The sequence below is a fragment of the Abrus precatorius genome, unplaced genomic scaffold (assembly GCF_003935025.1).
Source record: "Abrus precatorius isolate BTA unplaced genomic scaffold, Abrus_2018 Scaffold3, whole genome shotgun sequence".
NCBI lineage: Eukaryota > Viridiplantae > Streptophyta > Magnoliopsida > Fabales > Fabaceae > Abrus > Abrus precatorius.
In genome coordinates this window covers 32,614,650-32,632,125 of record NW_020874373.1, presented here as the reverse complement: position 1 = coordinate 32,632,125, position 17,476 = coordinate 32,614,650, and the positions used below count along the sequence as shown (strand labels likewise).

Below are 17,476 nucleotides of genomic sequence, written 5' to 3'. Positions count from 1 at the left end.
TCATGTAACATCTTAAAGCATTAGAATCAAAGAGTAGAAAATAACTTATCTTCAATCATCCCATGCTAAGAATAATTTAGATTAAAATTCTTTAAAAATTAATTAGTGTATGTTATATATATTTGTGAAATATATGAAAAGGAATTATTATTTTTTACGTATAATACTTAACACAAACAATGAAAATGATTAGTAGTTATTATTAAACAATGTTGTTAAATCATATAAAGCTATTTGTCATTACATAAACATAAGCTGATACTTTTTATTATTGTCCGTATAGAATAATAATGCTTTTATTTTATAGTTTAATGTATATTTTATCACATACATAAGCATTAGTTTAGATCACATAACACGATGAACCAATAAAATAAAATAAAATCGCATAACTTGAATTAATCTTTTTATGACGTTGACTTAATTTCACATCCTTGAAACTTATAGCATATATTCACACTATTTTAACATAATATTTGAAAATTATATATACTTTTCCAAACTTCTTGAAATATAGTATATTTTCTTAGAATAAAATAATATTTGAATTTTTTTTTTTTGCTATTTCTTAATATTTGATTTTATTCTTGTATTTTACTTTCTTCACATGATAATATATAATAATAAACAGTTTTTCATAGTTTTATCTTATAAGCAATCCTTACAAATCTTAACTAGTTTTCTAAAAACACTAAAGAACAAAAATACGCACACACATTTGTCTGTTATTCGGATTAGCTAAAAAATATATTATTTTAATAATTAATTATTCATATATTTTATTATAGAGATAATTAATCATATAAAGTAAATTTAAAATTTGAATTGTTAAGTGAAAAGTGATTTAGAATAATTTATTCTGTTTTGATTATATAAAATATTATTTTTTATAGTTAAATTAAAAGAATTTATAGAGAGATAAATGTAGCAGATAGTTTTATGTTTGAAATAATTAATTATTAAAGACGAAATAAAAAAATAATATGATAAATAAATTGGTTGTTTTTAGTTATAAATTTTAAAACATTTACTTATTTTGAAATAAACGTTTTTATATAAAAAATTATAAACTAAACTAAACTTGTAAAAATTGTTCAAATAATAATTCAAAACAATCGATTCCAATCACACTAAGTTATCAAACAAGAATAATTCCTTTTCTCCATCAAAGGATGAATTACATTTGCTCCGAAAAATAAAACACTACTACCGATTGCTTGGTACTAATCATTAATTTAATCATATAAGATTTATTTTATAAGAATAGGATACGATCTTTTAAGAGATAGAGGGCACAAGATTTTTCATTAAACGATGCCTTAATTCAACTATAAAAGCTTTTGTTAAGATTAAACGAAAACAAGTGTGAGATCAACATAAATGATGGATAAATAAATCTCTAAAACTTTAAATGAATATTTGTAACGTGTGTTTGATAATGTCATTTATTAAAAAATTAATAGAATAAAATTTTATTGAAAAATATAACTTAATATTATCAATATTCATGACTTTTAATAAAAAATTATCAGACATAAATTTTTATTATGTTGTTTTAAACATTTAAAAAAATTAAAACATAAATATATTGTGTTATAAAAATAACATTGAAATAAATAAAATTTACTTTGACACTTTGTTATGTTTAAAAAACTCCATAGCTTTTGGTTAGGAATAATTTGAGGTAAAAGGTCTTACTAGCCCCTATTGTTTTTGTCAAATTGTTTTCCAAACGTTGTTTGCTGTTCTCTAGTGTTAAAAACGTGCGTAGAAGGTTGAGAGAGAAGAGAGAGAGAGAGAGAGAGAAGAGAAGAGAAGAGAAGTAGAGTCCCAAACAAGTCTCGTAGCTGAGAGTTGAGGATCGGAATTGTGCCACCGTTTTCTTCATCATCTCACCCTCTTCCCTCAGCTACAACCATAACATCGTACGTTACCATTCCATTCTCTCTCTCTATTATACCTTGTTCTCCTCGAATTCACATTTGAAAAAAAAAAAAACATTTTTTTCCGAAGATTCGTTGTTTTCCTCTTGCAATTGCTTTAGCGTCTTCCATCAGCCTTCGATTCTGTGCCTTGAAACCCATTCAATTTGGCTCTCTCTGCGAAATTCCTTTCTGGGTTTTGTATCGCGTTGGTTTTTATGCATTTTTTTGCTTTGGAATTTACGAGGTTGATGCGTAGTTTCATGCTACTTATTCATTATATTTGAAGCCTTGAAATTTCAACACGTGTTATGATATCATTGATTCTGGGCATCGATTTCTTGTTTGTACAATGTATTTCGCTTATATTTAAGATGGTTTATGTAGATTTGGGATACTTCACTTTGCATCAAACCCGTGCACATGCAGAATGCAAAGTCTGATTTGAATCACTTTTACCAGTTAACCCAACTTGTGTTAGCAGTTTCCCCTCATTTAATCTTTACCATCCCTTTATGTATTTGTAGAAGTGAAAAAAATGCAGATATCATGTCTTTTTAGGGTAGCTAACCATATGTTATCTTATGAAAAGCTGATTTTTTTTGTTCTTAGATGTATCTTCCAACTCTTAGATTGTTAATGAATAATAATGGGCATTTTTTTTCTGAAGGATTTCAGGTATTTATTTCATTATTTACCTTTTGACTGGCAGATATTGGCAATTTGGCACAAACTTAGTTTGCTTCTATGAGCCAAATCTTGTGTTTTCTTCAGCTTCATAATGGTATTGAAGAGTTTCTGTGAGAGGATTGTTGCTGCAAAATGCTCGTCTAAAAGTTCAACCGAGATTATAGATAATACTCAGGTGCCTGCTTGTTCAAAAGCAGGGTCTAGTGACAGTAAGTTTCCCAAGGCTTCCTTATGGTCAAGTGTCCTTACATCTGGCTTTTCAGTGGTTGAAACATATAGTGAATCATCGGCTTCTGAAAAGAAAGTAGTTCATTCTCGAAGTAGTGGGTGGGCAGCTGCTGTGAGGAAAGTTGTTGCCAGTGGCTCAATGAGGAGATTTCAAGAACGTGTACTAGGGTCAAGCAGGACTGACATTTCAAGCTCTGATGGTGATATATGGCTTCTGGGTGTCTGTCATAATATTTCTCAGCATGAATCAACTGGAGGTGTAGATACAAGTAATGGTTTGGCAGCATTTGAGCACGATTTTTCCTCAAAAATCCTAGTTACATATCGGAAAGGTCTGTAGTGTTGAATGTATGCTGCCTTTTTGGAGATGTATTCAGACTATAGATATTGGTCTAACAAATTTAATTTACATACTCTATAGGCTTTGACGCTATTGGAGATTCAAAGTATACTAGTGATGTTAATTGGGGTTGTATGCTTCGAAGCAGTCAGATGCTTGTTGCTCAGGTACTATGCCTTCTATTTGACGGTTGCTTTTGAGTTTTGACCGTATGGTACCTTATACTTTTATTTTGTCGTTTGTCCTATTTTTGTTTCCTTTCATAATAAAGCTATTAATTTGGCTTCCTCATGTACAGGCATTACTTTTTCATAAATTAGGCAGATCATGGAGAAAACCTATTGACAAGGTCAGGTGATTGAAATGCAATGCGTTGTTTCAGTTATTACACTGTTTTTTCCCCCCTATATTTCTGTTTGTTCTATTTCTTGTCTTTACATCTTTGTATGTCTTGCTTTGTCTTGAGATATAATGACACTGGGTTGACTCATTGTTACATTTCTATGATTTACAGCCATTAGATAAAGAATATATTGACATCTTGCAACGTTTTGGTGATTCGGAGGTTTCTGCTTTTTCTATCCACAATCTTCTTCAAGCTGGTAAAGGTTATGGCCTTGCTGTTGGGTCATGGGTGGGACCATATGCTATGTGTCGCACATGGGAAGTTTTAGCCCGTAACCAGAGGGAGACAAATGACCTTGCAGAACCAGCACTTCCAATGGCTATTTATGTTGTTTCTGGAGATGAAGATGGGGAGCGTGGTGGAGCACCAGTTGTCTGCATTGAAGATGCCTCCAAACTCTGTTCTGAGTTTTCAAGGGGCCTTGCTGCTTGGACACCACTACTTTTATTGGTTCCTTTGGTTCTTGGACTTGATAAAGTCAATCCAAGGTGTGTAACATTTTCAAGGTTCTTTGATATTATGTAATTAGTTCACAGTTGAGCCTATTAGTATTATTATGCTTGTTAAATAGAAATGGCCCCTACAACCTGCGTATTTGGATTCTCTTACAAATTATATTAGTGGCAATCCATAAAGAAAATTTCCTGTTATGGACATTAATTGTGTAAAACTTGTATGTTGTAAACTGGCCTTGGAAAAAACCTCTTTGGCTCAAACTTCAAGATATCTGCATAACGATGTAACACAATGGTTGGTTTCTCGATTTCTCTATCCTTATCTAATGATTTAGTAGGAATAATTAGGTGTAGTAGGTAATAAAGTTTTTAAAATATTAATTTAAAAGTTGTTCAATTTTTGGTGTAGCGAAATCACTGACTAGTTGCATCTACACATTATTATCAGGTATATTCCATTATTGCACTCAACTTTTAAATTTCCCCAAAGCCTTGGCATCATGGGTGGCAAACCAGGTGCTTCAACGTACATTATTGGTGTCCAGAATGAAAAGGCATTCTACCTTGATCCACATGATGTTCAGCCGGTATGAAAATATCTGCAAATCTATTGCTACTTACTCTCCATATAACATACATACTTTTGAGATTGTGAATTTTGTAGTCATATTGATTATATAATAATTTGTTGAATGTATAATTTATATGCATGCTATGCCCCATTTTGATTTCATGATGTATAAAATTGAACATCATAAATCTTCAATTGGTCAGCAAAGCTACTCTTTCAAAGGAAACAGAGGAGTCAAAAGAATAACTAAGAAATATTATGGTTTTGTTCTCAAACATGTGATTGAAACATGATTTGGTAAAAGTATATTGACAGAATTTGCAAGATTTTATTGATGAAATCAAAACAAATGTTTGTTCAGATTCTTTTAGGATTGCTATGCTGAAAATCATAGTAATGTAATATTCATTCTCTAAAGCTTTGAATATAAGACCGATCAACTATGCCATCGGAAATGGCAAACAACTTGTTAGGTGTTTCTCATCATAAATGAAACTGGATTAGCATTTGTTTCCTTTGCACAATCTTTTACGATAATATTTTTGGCTTTGTGTGGGGATAAAGCACAATGAATCAGAATGGAATGGTTTCCATTGATCACTTGTTCTTGTTATGAACTGAAGGTAACAAGAGTTCATATGACTTAGGCAAGAAACATTTTCTGGCTATTAATATGTAGTTTGGATTCAATCTGATTTTGATAAGATGTTGCAACAGATTTGGTTGCTTTATTTTATGGAACCCTGGGCTGTGAGACTTTTCAATACTTTGAGTTGCTAGTTACTACCTGCCATTAATGTCAATGTGGTTTTATTTTTTTTAACTTAACATTTATCATTATTTCTGCATTATGGCTTCAACCTTAAATAATACTTTTTGATTGATTAATGTGACTCAAATTGTGGGAAAGTACAACCTTGTTTGTTGATTTCTATGATAAATCTGATCTTAAACCTGTAGACATCTTAGACAATTCCACTAGCTATGATCTGTAACATGGATCAACCTATGTAGTTAGGGTTACCAACAGATTTTCAGTAAAAGAAATTAGATCCAGGTCTTTTTTAAGAGTTACTTCTAAAGTTTCTAATGTTTTCCATCCTTTAATTAGACTACCTTCCACTTTATCTACCTTCTGTTCTGGAGCCTCTATTAATCTTCTCACATGACCCAATCACCATAGGGTTGTTTCTTTCATCTTCTTGATATGTGCTTCTCAAGCTCTCCCTGAGATACATTCATTCTTAATCTTAACTTTTCTTCTATGTCAACTCATCCACTTTAGCATACTTATCTTTGCTGCACTTAATTTGTTTTAGGGTCCTGCTAAATTAGTTTTCCTAGGGCATTGGTTTAGAAGCTAATACAATTTACCAAAAAATGCTTTCAGTTGTTTGAAAAAGCAGTTATTATTTTTGGTGTGTTTTTAATGCCTTCAAGAAACTTTTGAGCATTTGTCTTTTAATTCTTGTCAGCACGTCCTCAGCATTGACTACCACAGAACATCATTTCTCTTATAACTGTAAAGTAGAATTATCTTTATGTATGCAAACACATGTATTTAAATTTTGAAAGCAATGGCCTTCCTGACATGTTTTGCAGGATTATAAATTTATAATCATGCATGGTTGGTTAGTTATTTTGCCAAATCATTATTTTAAATTCTTAAATGGATAGCCAACAAGGGGTATCAAATTTGAGGTTACAGATTGTTGACAATAATGCAGGAATAGTCTAATAAAATTCTGTTGATGCTAAGTATATGTGCATATTTGGAGATCACCAGAGCTTGAGATGATTTTTGGTGTATATGGGAAAACATCAAATATAAGGCAATCTTTAAGCACCAAATAAATAAATAAATTAAACTGCTACTTGCTAAAAGGAATGAAAAGAAAATGGCACAAAACAGAACAAGTGAAAAATAAAGAAGAAAATGGATGGCTCAATGATTACCTAATAGTTGGAAGGAATGAAATCCCATTTGGTTCTCTTGCTGTTTATGCATAACTTCAATCATACAGTGTTTGGGCTGTTATGGGGTTGGCGAAACATTTATAGCTCACTAAGTATGTCTTAAATGGCTTTCAGGTTGTTAATATCAGTGGGGATACTCGAGAGCCTAATAGTACTTCATCATACCATTGCAAGTAGGCTTTCTACCAATATTGGTTTTATTTTATATTGTCAACTATAGCTCGTTCATTCTTGGTTGTTTTAACATTTTACATCTCTTACCAGTGTTATCAGGCACATGCTCCTAGATTCAATTGACCCATCCTTGGCTATTGGATTTTACTGCCGAGACAAAGGTTTGCTAATTACTTTGGCTTAATTTCACAAGTTCAATAATTGTGGCTGATATCTAAAGTTCAATAATTTCACAATTTGATGACACTCTTCACCTTGTCAATGGTGGCTGGCAGATGATTTTGATGATTTCTGCTCTCGAGCCTCCAAGCTTGCAGAAGAATCAAATGGCGCACCGATATTCACTGTAGCTCAGTCACGAAGTTTCGCAATGCAAGTCAGTAGTAATGATGTGTCAGGTGACAACACTGGATTCCAAGAGGATGAGTCCCTTGTCAATGATACAGGAACTAATGAGGATGATTGGCAACTCTTATAATTGCCAGACTAAAGTTCACAGTAAAAAAATTGTTCCTTCATTCTCATGAGCCTAAATGCCACTACAAATTTGGTTGATGCTTGGCTTGGGACCCCTACCCTTCAAAAATTTGTTTAATAGGCTTGTAGAAAGTAATTTAAACTCATTATGATTCTTTGGCTTAAACCATTTGCTCATTTGTTCATATAGCTAACCCGGTATTTGTTGTACATTACACGGCTAGTTGGTTCATATTTGTTGCCTGTACCCTTTATTGGCTACAAAAATGTAGTGGATAATAATGTGGACTATCAAATAAATGGTGTAAAGTAGTTCATGTTGAGATGGAATGCTTTCTTAAAATTGACATACTATAAACTAATCACTTGAGTCCCCTTTGATATAAAATATGTGTAAAGTTTTTGATATGTTGCAGTGTTGTTGGATTGGTGAGTCATGTGAATGATGACATTCCCATGTCAATACTGCTATTATCTTCATGTGTTCTACTTTGAATAATAAAACCAATGTTAAGTTGGCAAGTTAGACATCACTTTCGTTAGTGACCTCAATGTATATAAACCATGATGAACGGGGTTTGACATGAAAATACAGTTAGGGATTACTTCCCCCTTCGATTTTTTGAGGCTAAATGGGTCCAAAAGTCAGGATAACGATTTGACATTCAACCGAATTGAAGAATTTTATGTCAACAAAAAATAATGGTTCAGTTGTAATGACCTAAATATATATTTTCTCAAATTTATTTTTATTGAACTTTAATTTTTGTGTAATATCACGGTAAAAAAAATTATATTGTCAATCAAAATATATCAGATATTTTTTTACATTGATTATTATAAAACTTATTTTTATATATATAATAATCATGAATGGATGATAAATTATTCTTATTATTAATAAACTTACTAAAAATAACAAAATTATGTAAGTCTTCCTCTTTATTTAAGAAATTTTATTTATGATTTTACAATTTTTAACTGCGTTAAAAAGAGTTTGTAAGAGAACTTATTCCCAATAATCTTTTACCTCAAAGATTGCTCCTACCTGTACCTTGAATTTGATATCGAAAAATCAAAGTTCTAAGTAACGTTTTAAGGATTTTTTTAAAAAAGAATATATGTACAATTATTTAAATAGTTTATGATTCTCATATTTTTTTTAACTTATGTCAATAGATTTTATGACTAAATTTATGGTATAAATTATCATTTTAAACAATATATATTTAATAAATATTTAATTAAGTTGTGTATTTAAATACACTTTTACTTTGAATTATTCTTAAGTTATAGGCTGAAATTTTGGCATAACTGAATATCTTACTTTATAAAAACCAAATTTTAATTTATGTAATTATTTTTTATAAGCATGAGTCATTTTATTTATTGAAAAAGTGATGTTGGATAATGACTCATCAAATAAAAAAATATAAAAGACCATATTTGTTAGTTTTTTCTTTCAAATTCTAAATATTATGTTTGATTTATATATTTATCTCTATTGTTCGTAGTGTTTTGCTTGTTATAATGGAAATAATTAAGAAAGAAAACGTTATTTTTATATCTTTTATTGTTTAGAATACTCAAAAAATAAAATAAAAAAAATGTAAAACACACATATACTATTTTCTCTCCATAAATTATTTTTCTCCTATTTACTCTCTAAAATTATATATTTTTTGTTTAATTAAAAATAGTTTTCTAGTTAGTGATACAGATGTTCTTTTCATTTCCTCTTTGGTATCGTAATTCTCAAATCAAACAGCGCTTAAATTTTCTAACTGAAACTAGCGACACTCCGACAAGCATATAGCTACTAACTTGTCTTTCTTTCGGAGTATTCTCACTTATCATCAAGGACAAGGTACGAGATTCTCTTTTCAGATCTCATTTCCCCACTCACTCCTCACTAATGCTTTTGAAAATTCTCCCATTGTGATGTAGCTCAACACATTGTTACTTTCCTTCTCTGCAAAATGGATCCCTCCGCGTTGCTGTATAGCCACCTCAAGGTTCGTCATTTGTCTCTGTTCATGAGTCTCCAGACATTGAATTTTTGTGGGTCATGGTTGATTTTTTTTTTTTTTTTAATTTCTCTGATGGGTTGTGTTTCTTTGAATCTCACCAGGGTGCAGACCCGTTCTTCTTGCTAGCGGGTCCTAATGTGATTGAATCAGAGGAACACATTCTACGGATGGCTAAGCACATCAAGGGTATTGCATCTAAGTATGTAATTATCTCTATTTATGACCAATGCTTTTGTTTTAGTATTATTATTGTTAATGGGAAACTAAATGAGATTTAATGGGAATTCGTGAGAGAACTTTTACCATAGGCAGGATGAGTTTTCAAACAATCATTAATTGTTGATTTTACTTGATCACTCACCTTAGGTATTTGATACTCGAGAAAAAAGGTGGGTTTTAATTCTGTGAAGATAAACCTTTAGAGTTTTTAATTGTGGTCCACTCTCTGTATGGAAGTGTTTTTACACCTATCATCATTCATAAAGTATGACTATGATATCAAATTCTTTTAGGAACATGACAAGCACATGGTTGTGTGATAGTGTAAATAAAATGGTCAGTAGTACGCATGATATTGGTTTTATGTTTGTTGATAGCTAACATGATCTTGAATGTATATATCTTTCAGAGTTGGAATACCATTGGTTTTCAAGTCGAGCTTTGACAAAGCTAACCGAACATCATCAAAGTCATTCCGTGGCCCAGGGATGATTGAGGGATTGAAGGTTCGTATTTCTACTCATTCTTGTCATAACATCTCTTCCCGGTTTGGATCTTCAGGATTCTAGTTGTTATGATTATCTGGCAATATGTGGCTATACTACAGTATGTGATTTTCACGAATTCAGTTACATTACATGTAGCTCAACCCTAAAAACTAACACCAGGGGGGAGGTGATTTCCCAAGTCATTATATGGGGTGCTTTGGCTATATACCTTGTTAATGTGAGATCTTAACATTGTGTGATGTTATTTCTGGCTCCATCTATCCCTGGAGATTTTGGAGTTAAATGTTGTCAGAGGTAGCATCTGTACTGCATAGCGCAGGATCTGAAGAAATCTCATCTATCTAGGCCTCTTGTAAGGATTTGCTAGATTGTGCATTAGTCATGCTTCTATGGGTCAAATGTCACCTCTTGCAGTCTTGCCCAATTATCTAGCCAAAGGAAAAAGATACTATGCAGTATGCAAATACTAGTAAAATTTCAATTCATCTATGTAATATGTGGAAATTGCAACATAAGTCTTGTAAAATACATATAGTATGTTATTTTGACTTGTAAATAACTTAATAACAATGTTTAGTTATTTCTAAATCAGAGTTTTGTACTGGATGAAGCTATTTTTCTTATTTGAAAGTTTTACTTCTTTAATTTTGTTGTTTTCTTCTCAGATACTTGAGAAGGCTAAAATAGCCTATGACATCCCTATTGTGACAGATGTGCATGAGAGCAATCAGGTAAAATTATGTCACTTTTCCAGTTTTCCTAAATATAAGCTTGTTTGTTTCATATTTATCTTTGTCTGTTTGGTTGTGTTGTATCGATTTTGCATTTCACTGTGTTGTTGCCCGGGTCAAGGCTCCTATACAGTAGGAACAATATTGGCATACCAACCAAACTAGTTTAATCTTAATTATATGTTGTTCTGAAGGGATGTCATAACATGCTTGTCAATCAAAAGAAGAAAATAAAGGTTTCTTTAATCGATGCTCAAACAAGTGGAAATGCTATTTAGTTAATATTAACATCATGAAATAGTTGATACCTAGATTAAATTCTTACATGTGCAGATGTGCTTTCTTCTCATGCATGTGGGTAGATGACAAAAGGAATCAGTTTTTGTAGGAATGGTAACTTGAAAAACATTTTGTTTGGATCTTTCATTTGTATGAAACTATATCTCATAAATCCTAGCTTGGCTCTCTTATTATCATTGATAGTTTCCTTAACAATTGGACGTATCCATCTAAATTTTGAAATTTAGAATAGTTAATTCTTTTTATTGATATTTGTAATATATTATCATATTATAACAACACAAAACCTTATCCAATTCGGTAAGGTCAACTATATGGATTACACAGTGTTATTAAATTCTTTGAGATATTATTTATCACGAGATATTTTTTAATAATTTATTTTATGATTTTTTAGCACTCCTTTTACTCTTTTTAATCGAAATAAGTCATATATGTTCACTTTTTTCATTGATGTATCCCATGATCTTCTTTACATGTTTTCAAATTACCTTAATTGATTTTGTGCAGTCTTTTCTTCAATAGATGCTATTGTAATATTTTTTTGTATACAATTATTTCTTATCTTATCATTACTTATGTGATCATCCATGCGAATGCAGTGTTGTATTGATATTTCAGATTCTGACTCTTGATCTGCCTTTGACACATTTATCTTTCTTTTGCTAGTGTGAAGCAGTTGGCAGAGTTGCAGATATCATTCAGATTCCAGCTTTCTTGTGTCGCCAAGTAATTGTTTATTGCAATCAATTTCAATATCCATCATAATTGACTGGCTATTAATTGTAATAGACGTGCCACATCAATTGTTTCATTCATTTTTCTCCTAATGACAGACAGATCTTCTAGTTGAAGCTGCCAAAACTGGGAAAATAGTCCACATCAAGAAGGGCCAGTTCTGTGCTCCTTCTGTTAGTACATTATCCAAATTTGAGTTACAATTTCAATCATTGACAGTGACTTAAGCTTCAGAATTAACAGTCGCTGATCTTTACCATTATTCATATGTTTCATAGTTTCATGTTTATAGGTGATGACAAATTCAGCTGAAAAGGTCCGGTTAGCTGGAAATCCTAATGTGATGGTTTGTGAAAGAGGAACTATGTTTGGATACAGTGAGTTAATAACATCTATTTTGATATTTTCTGTGTGTTTTTGAATTATGTGATTCTTGTAAGAACCATTCAATATTAGTAATTGCTTTATGTGGAACAAATTATAGTTTTTTCTTTTTATTTGCAGTATTTCATTTTCTGTAGCATTTTGCTGTGGTGCAAGATGCGATTTAACTAACAAAATGGCATATGATATGATGCTAATTATTTCTTGTGGCCACCTGTTGTAATTTCATTCTAGTCTTTTCTTCTTTTCACTTATCAAATTTAAATTTAAAGATAAAATCCCAATTTTATTTTAAAAATTTGTTACTCACTCTCTTGTCCTCTCCTTTTAATCAGAGTATTTAACGTGTATTTTAGGTTTGACTTTGCCTTGAAAAAGTGAGCATTGAATTCAATTTCTCTTTTTTTGAAAACTTAGAATTGACTACCTATTTTCCTTTTTCTTATAGATGATTTGATTGTTGATCCACGTAACCTAGAGTGGATGAGAGAAGCCAATTGTCCCATTGTAAGTAAATATTTCTTCTACAATATGCTTGAAGATAAACTATTTGAATGTTTTATCCTTTCTTATTGTTAAAATGTCCACATTAGCTAGAATTAGAGTCAGAATACTCATTATAAGGGTTAAGGTAGTCCTTATCTTATGAGTTAATTTTTGGGAGTGAGTTAAGTCTTAAGAGAGTGAAAGGAGAAATCCTTGTGAAGGGGAAACCCTTGGAGCAGATATCTCTCTCCTATTTTCTATTTTTCCATTCAATAAAGTTCTGTTTCTTAATTTAATTCTTCTTTTTCTCTATTTTCCATTTTATTTTCTCTGGGTTCCTAACGTCTTGATGTCATTGTCCTAACCATTTATTTGATGAATGTACCACTGTTGATTAAATGGGATGAATCCCTGTGAACACAATCAGACTTGATAAACACCTTTTGATATGGTAAAATTTGTTTAATTCTTTACTCTATAGGGAATTTTCTCTCATAAGGTCACATCTCACTCTTCTCTGACTTACTGACTTAGGAGAGGGCGGATTCCATTGTCTCTGAAAATGTTTTTCTTGACCTGAATATATTACCCAACTCAAGTGTTGATGTACAGATGACTGTTGTATATAATATTTTGTAATATCCCTTGAAGGTCAGAACAAGAATATTTTTACTTTGCATTAATATGCAATAAATTGATTCTTATGTGTTTGAGAGGACATTTTTCATTTTTGTTGGCCTTCCAGTCAATAAATATATAACATTTCTCTTATTGTGACCCTAAATTAATATAATAGTTATTTACTCAATTTCTGAAACAATTAAGAAACAAATTAGAGCGCATGCGTGTATTTAACTTCTTATAAGAATGAGACTGAACTTCATTCTATATGCCCTTATTATAAAGAATTGTTTTTCTAAGTGGCTTTTTAGCATTGATTTAAATTTTTTCATGGTGACATTTCTTGCCGCTATCTCTATATGCTGTTTATTTTCTGGAAAACTCAAATATTTGAATTTGAGTATGGTGTTGCATCAGGTAGCTGATATCACACACTCACTACAACAGCCTGCTGGAAAGAAGGTGTGTTTAGCATTGTTTATTTCCATCTTTGTTTGATACTAATATGGTTTTGCTGCATCCTTTTTGTGTTCTGAACTGTATATTTCATGTGACACTATTTTAGCCTGTGATGCTTTTAAAAATCACAAAATAATGGATGCAATAAACCTCTAGTGCTGACGTGTTGGTGTTGACAATATCTGTTAGAATATTGGCATTCTCAGTCTCAGTAACATGACCTAGATTATTAGTATAAGTGGGATTCTTACTGGTTTATATTTTACAACATATCACATCAATCTTCAACCATTGACAATTCTTTTCTCCCTTTCTTTTTCACATCTTTCCCCCTTACTTTCAAGTTTCAACAACCTCAAATTTTATGTTTGCATTGGACATGTCATTCCATGTGAATACATCATAGGTCATAGGTCATAGTGTCACTGGTTTAATTTCCCTGGAACAATTCCCGATCATAGTTTTGTTTTCAAATTTGACTTCAAACATTCATGTGTGGCTTTAATGCTTTGCTGTTTGTGAGGACTTCAGAATCCTTGAGTATTGTATTTTTCATTGTGTTTGTATTTGTTGTATAAACCTTTTTCTATGCTAAACTCCATTAAAATCTTCTTGTATTTTTTCTTCTCTTTAATTGGAGTATCACATGATCTTTATTCTTTATAGATATATATTTACTTCTGAACCCTACTATCAGATCTGACTTCTATACTTACAGCTTTTAAATAGCTTTCTGAAATGAACTTTTCAAATTTTACATCTGCTTTCATGTATAGTTGGATGGGGGAGGTGTTGCAAGTGGAGGTCTTCGAGAACTAATACCTTGCATTGCAAGAACAGCAGTTGCTGTTGGAGTCGATGGGATCTTCATGGAGGTACAGAGAATAACTGATGTCAGTTATATTTTACTAGTGTTATTATACAAGAAAGTAATTCAAAGTATAATTTCGTAAGTGTGATTCCAAGAGCTTACATTCAAAGGGTATCTTTATCTATTTATTTTCTCTATCAGTGAACTTCTAAAAGCTTTTTTGGATTTTCAGGTGCATGATGATCCATTGAATGCACCTGTTGATGGTCCGACACAGTGGGTAAGTTGTTGCTTATCATAGTTATTCATACTAATAAACACTATTTCTTCAAGGTTTGTTTTTCTTTGGATGTTCCCTATATTTTTTTTGTCAAATAGGGGATTTAATGACCTATATACCAAATCCTCTTATTTGACAGCCTCTGCGCCACTTGGAGGAGCTACTTGAAGAGCTTGTAGCCATTGCTGTAAGTTGTTTCTTTAAATTTATGATTCTAAGTTGCATAACATGTTCTTTAAATAGGCTAATTGAACTAGTCTTCATCCCTCTGGGCCCAGGGTATACTAAGTTCTCTGAGTAATAGTATTTACATTTTTATAGTTTTGAATTGCTTTGTAGTTTGGAACCTAAATATTTTTTATCAACTCAAATTTGATACGTTGTAGAGGGTAAGCAAAGGGAAGCAACGATTCAACATTGATCTAACACCATTTCGTGAGTAAAAAGAAATGGTAAGGAATGCTTCATATTTCCACTTTATATCATATATGTTTTTGTTTCTCCAGCTAGCTTAAGATTCCTTTTTCTTTGTTGATATTTGACTAAAATAATATTAGAACGTGTAATGATATGCACTCATTAGTAAAGACTAGTAATCAGAATTGAGCATTGAAGTTTATCAGCTATGATCTTACTCACAAATTGCTTAAAAAGTCATTTAAGTAATCCTTAAACTTTGATTAAACATTGACCAATCACTAAATTGTAATTAACCTTGATGCAAGCATCCAAGCAAGGTTTAAATAAGCAGAAACTTCTAATGAAAAACACGAGGAGGAATGCTACAGACTAATAAGTTTAGAACTAGGTAAAACAGCCATGTAGTGGCTTTATTCAATTGTGACTTAGTTAAATCAGAAGTGCTTTACTATCTTAAAGCATAAACGCATCCACATTTTTTTAATCTAAACTTTGTTTGCAGGTAATGGTTCTCAATTATTCTGAGTATAATTCCGTAAGCATTGGCCTTTTTAAGATTGTCCAAGTTTGAATGCAAAACTGTCTTCATTTCCTCGCACAAGTTCAAGTGCCTTCTAAGGAGTTTATCTTAAAACTATTATTTGATGATGATCCATACTTGTTTCTACTAAGTGGTGACACCACCGACTGATGTTTGTCACATACTGTGTAGCTTTAATTTTACAAATTACTAAAGTTGAGGCAATTAATTAAATGTCACATTATAGGTACATTATTGATTAACAATGTTAATTATTAGCTAATTTAATTTGGTACTTGATTAATTAATACACGAATTAAAATGAAAAGCCTCTTTGTAGGCCAACATTTTGTGTCATTTCTCCCAAGTACCCTTCCAGAACTTGTTCGAGTCTTTTTCTATAATATATAGATAGATACCAATTTCCATCTAAGTGATCTAACCATGGTGTTCTTTGGTTGTGGCTTGGCTCTATCGAGTTGCTTGTATTGATTTTCTTAGAGTATATTTGAGAGAAGATTTTTGGAGGAGAAAGGAAAGGAGGACTTAGTTTTTAATTTTATATTAAAAGAATTATATATTATTTAGGATGACAAATATATTATTAATACATTCAGTTTTTGTTATTATATTAATATATATCTTTTATTTTTAAAAATTATTAATTTTAAATATATTTATTTAAAATATAAAAATAAGTCTTCCCCTCTTTTTCTCTTTAAAAACTCTCTCCCAAAATACATCCTTAAGAATATTGTTTACTATTTACATAAAATATAATTTTATGAACATAATAAGTGAATGTTTCAAACTTATATATTTGGTTCATAGAAATGTTGTTTTAAAGAAAAAAGTATTAATATTAGTTAGTTCAAGTAAATAGTATTAAGCAGGAAACCAAAAGTCTATGAAAAAAAGTCTTAAATATGCATTAATATTTTCCAAAAAAATTCAAAAAGAATAAAATGCCATAAAAAGGTTATCACTTTTGTTATCTGTGGTGTGTATAAGAATATTAAATCACTTTTAAATAGAGGAGTGTTAGTAAATAATAATATACTTTCTTATTAATCCAAATGTATCAAGAATTATAAAATTATTAAAGAGATTCGTTGAACAAAGTGTAAGATTAATATTTTCTCTTTACATTTGGACCACAGGTATTTTTTAGTGAAAGCAATATTGACTGAGCTGGGAAGGAACACTATGAAGAGTAATATTTTTATTATTTTATAAGATTTAATAAAATTTAAATATTAAAAAAAATTTATTAATAATTTTTTTACCATAAAAGTTAAACCAAATCATGTTAATATTTTTTTAATATGAAAAGGTATTTGACTTTGTCTTTAATTTAAAAAAATCCAATCCAATAGTACGTGTTTTTTTTTTTTTTTATCTTTGGCTGAAAATTATAAACTTATAATTTTGTAAAGTTTTTTCTTACTTTGTGACAATAACTATATAGTTTTAAAATATTAAATATAATATATTAAATTATTTAAAATGTTAAAAATATAAAAATTGAATCTTTATTATGTCTTTAATATACGAAACACTCCATTTAACTAAGTAAAAAAATAATTATGTAAAATTAAAAATCAGCTTGGTTGATAAGTTATTGAATTTATTAAGTACGTTAATTAATGATTAATTTCTGATGCGTAAAAAGTAAAATCTGCTTAATCTTCATATTTTGAAAAAGATTAATCTCTTACTCCCTAAATT

At 30.6% G+C, this 17,476-nt stretch overlaps 2 protein-coding genes across 6 annotated transcripts; both read left to right on the top strand.

The window, feature by feature from the left end:
* Window positions 1–1,715: 1,715 nt before the first annotated feature.
* Window positions 1,716–7,621, top strand: LOC113861624 (cysteine protease ATG4-like). 4 transcript variants are annotated; one of them, XM_027494572.1, is made up of 10 exons: window positions 1,754–1,925; window positions 2,310–2,398; window positions 2,635–3,172; window positions 3,262–3,347; window positions 3,479–3,529; window positions 3,695–4,074; window positions 4,490–4,628; window positions 6,704–6,762; window positions 6,854–6,924; window positions 7,039–7,521. In XM_027494572.1, the coding sequence occupies exons 3-10, from the start codon at window positions 2,704–2,706 to the stop codon at window positions 7,239–7,241; spliced, it is 1,458 nt and encodes a 485-aa protein (XP_027350373.1). In that variant the 5' UTR covers window positions 1,754–1,925; window positions 2,310–2,398; window positions 2,635–2,703; the 3' UTR covers window positions 7,242–7,521. The 4 variants fall into 4 exon arrangements, with proteins under 4 accessions (XP_027350374.1, XP_027350375.1, XP_027350373.1 ...); XM_027494573.1 differs by lacking the exon at window positions 2,310–2,398 and having other exon boundaries at window positions 1,716–1,925; window positions 7,039–7,621; XM_027494574.1 differs by lacking the exon at window positions 2,310–2,398 and having other exon boundaries at window positions 1,719–1,925; window positions 2,593–3,172; window positions 7,039–7,559.
* A 1,374-nt stretch (window positions 7,622–8,995) lies between these two features.
* LOC113863790 (2-dehydro-3-deoxyphosphooctonate aldolase) lies at window positions 8,996–16,078 on the top strand. Of its 2 annotated transcripts, XM_027497505.1 has the most exons (15): window positions 8,996–9,107; window positions 9,188–9,255; window positions 9,372–9,469; window positions 9,899–9,995; window positions 10,664–10,729; window positions 11,699–11,758; window positions 11,866–11,940; window positions 12,060–12,144; window positions 12,600–12,658; window positions 13,676–13,720; window positions 14,494–14,592; window positions 14,761–14,808; window positions 14,948–14,995; window positions 15,195–15,260; window positions 15,731–16,078. In XM_027497505.1, exons 2-14 carry the CDS (start codon window positions 9,220–9,222, stop codon window positions 15,249–15,251), a joined length of 873 nt encoding a protein of 290 aa, XP_027353306.1. In that variant the 5' UTR covers window positions 8,996–9,107; window positions 9,188–9,219; the 3' UTR covers window positions 15,252–15,260; window positions 15,731–16,078. The 2 variants fall into 2 exon arrangements, with proteins under 2 accessions (XP_027353306.1, XP_027353307.1); XM_027497506.1 differs by lacking the exons at window positions 8,996–9,107; window positions 9,188–9,255 and having other exon boundaries at window positions 9,406–9,469; window positions 9,867–9,995; window positions 15,731–15,918.
* Window positions 16,079–17,476: the final 1,398 nt, after the last annotated feature.

Excerpts from the sequence above, each read along its gene's own strand:
- LOC113863790 (XM_027497505.1), top strand. The coding sequence starts at position 9,220 with ATGGATCCCTCCGCGTTGCTGTATAGCCACCTCAAG. Across the intron at positions 11,759-11,865 it reads CAGCTTTCTTGTGTCGCCAA|ACAGATCTTCTAGTTGAAGC; the intron begins GTAATTGTTTAT and ends TCCTAATGACAG. Across the intron at positions 12,145-12,599 it reads AGGAACTATGTTTGGATACA|ATGATTTGATTGTTGATCCA; the intron begins GTGAGTTAATAA and ends TTTTTCTTATAG.
- LOC113861624 (XM_027494573.1), top strand. The coding sequence starts at position 2,704 with ATGGTATTGAAGAGTTTCTGTGAGAGGATTGTTGCTGCAAAATGCTCG. Across the intron at positions 4,075-4,489 it reads CTTGATAAAGTCAATCCAAG|GTATATTCCATTATTGCACT; the intron begins GTGTGTAACATT and ends CATTATTATCAG. Across the intron at positions 6,925-7,038 it reads ATTTTACTGCCGAGACAAAG|ATGATTTTGATGATTTCTGC; the intron begins GTTTGCTAATTA and ends GGTGGCTGGCAG.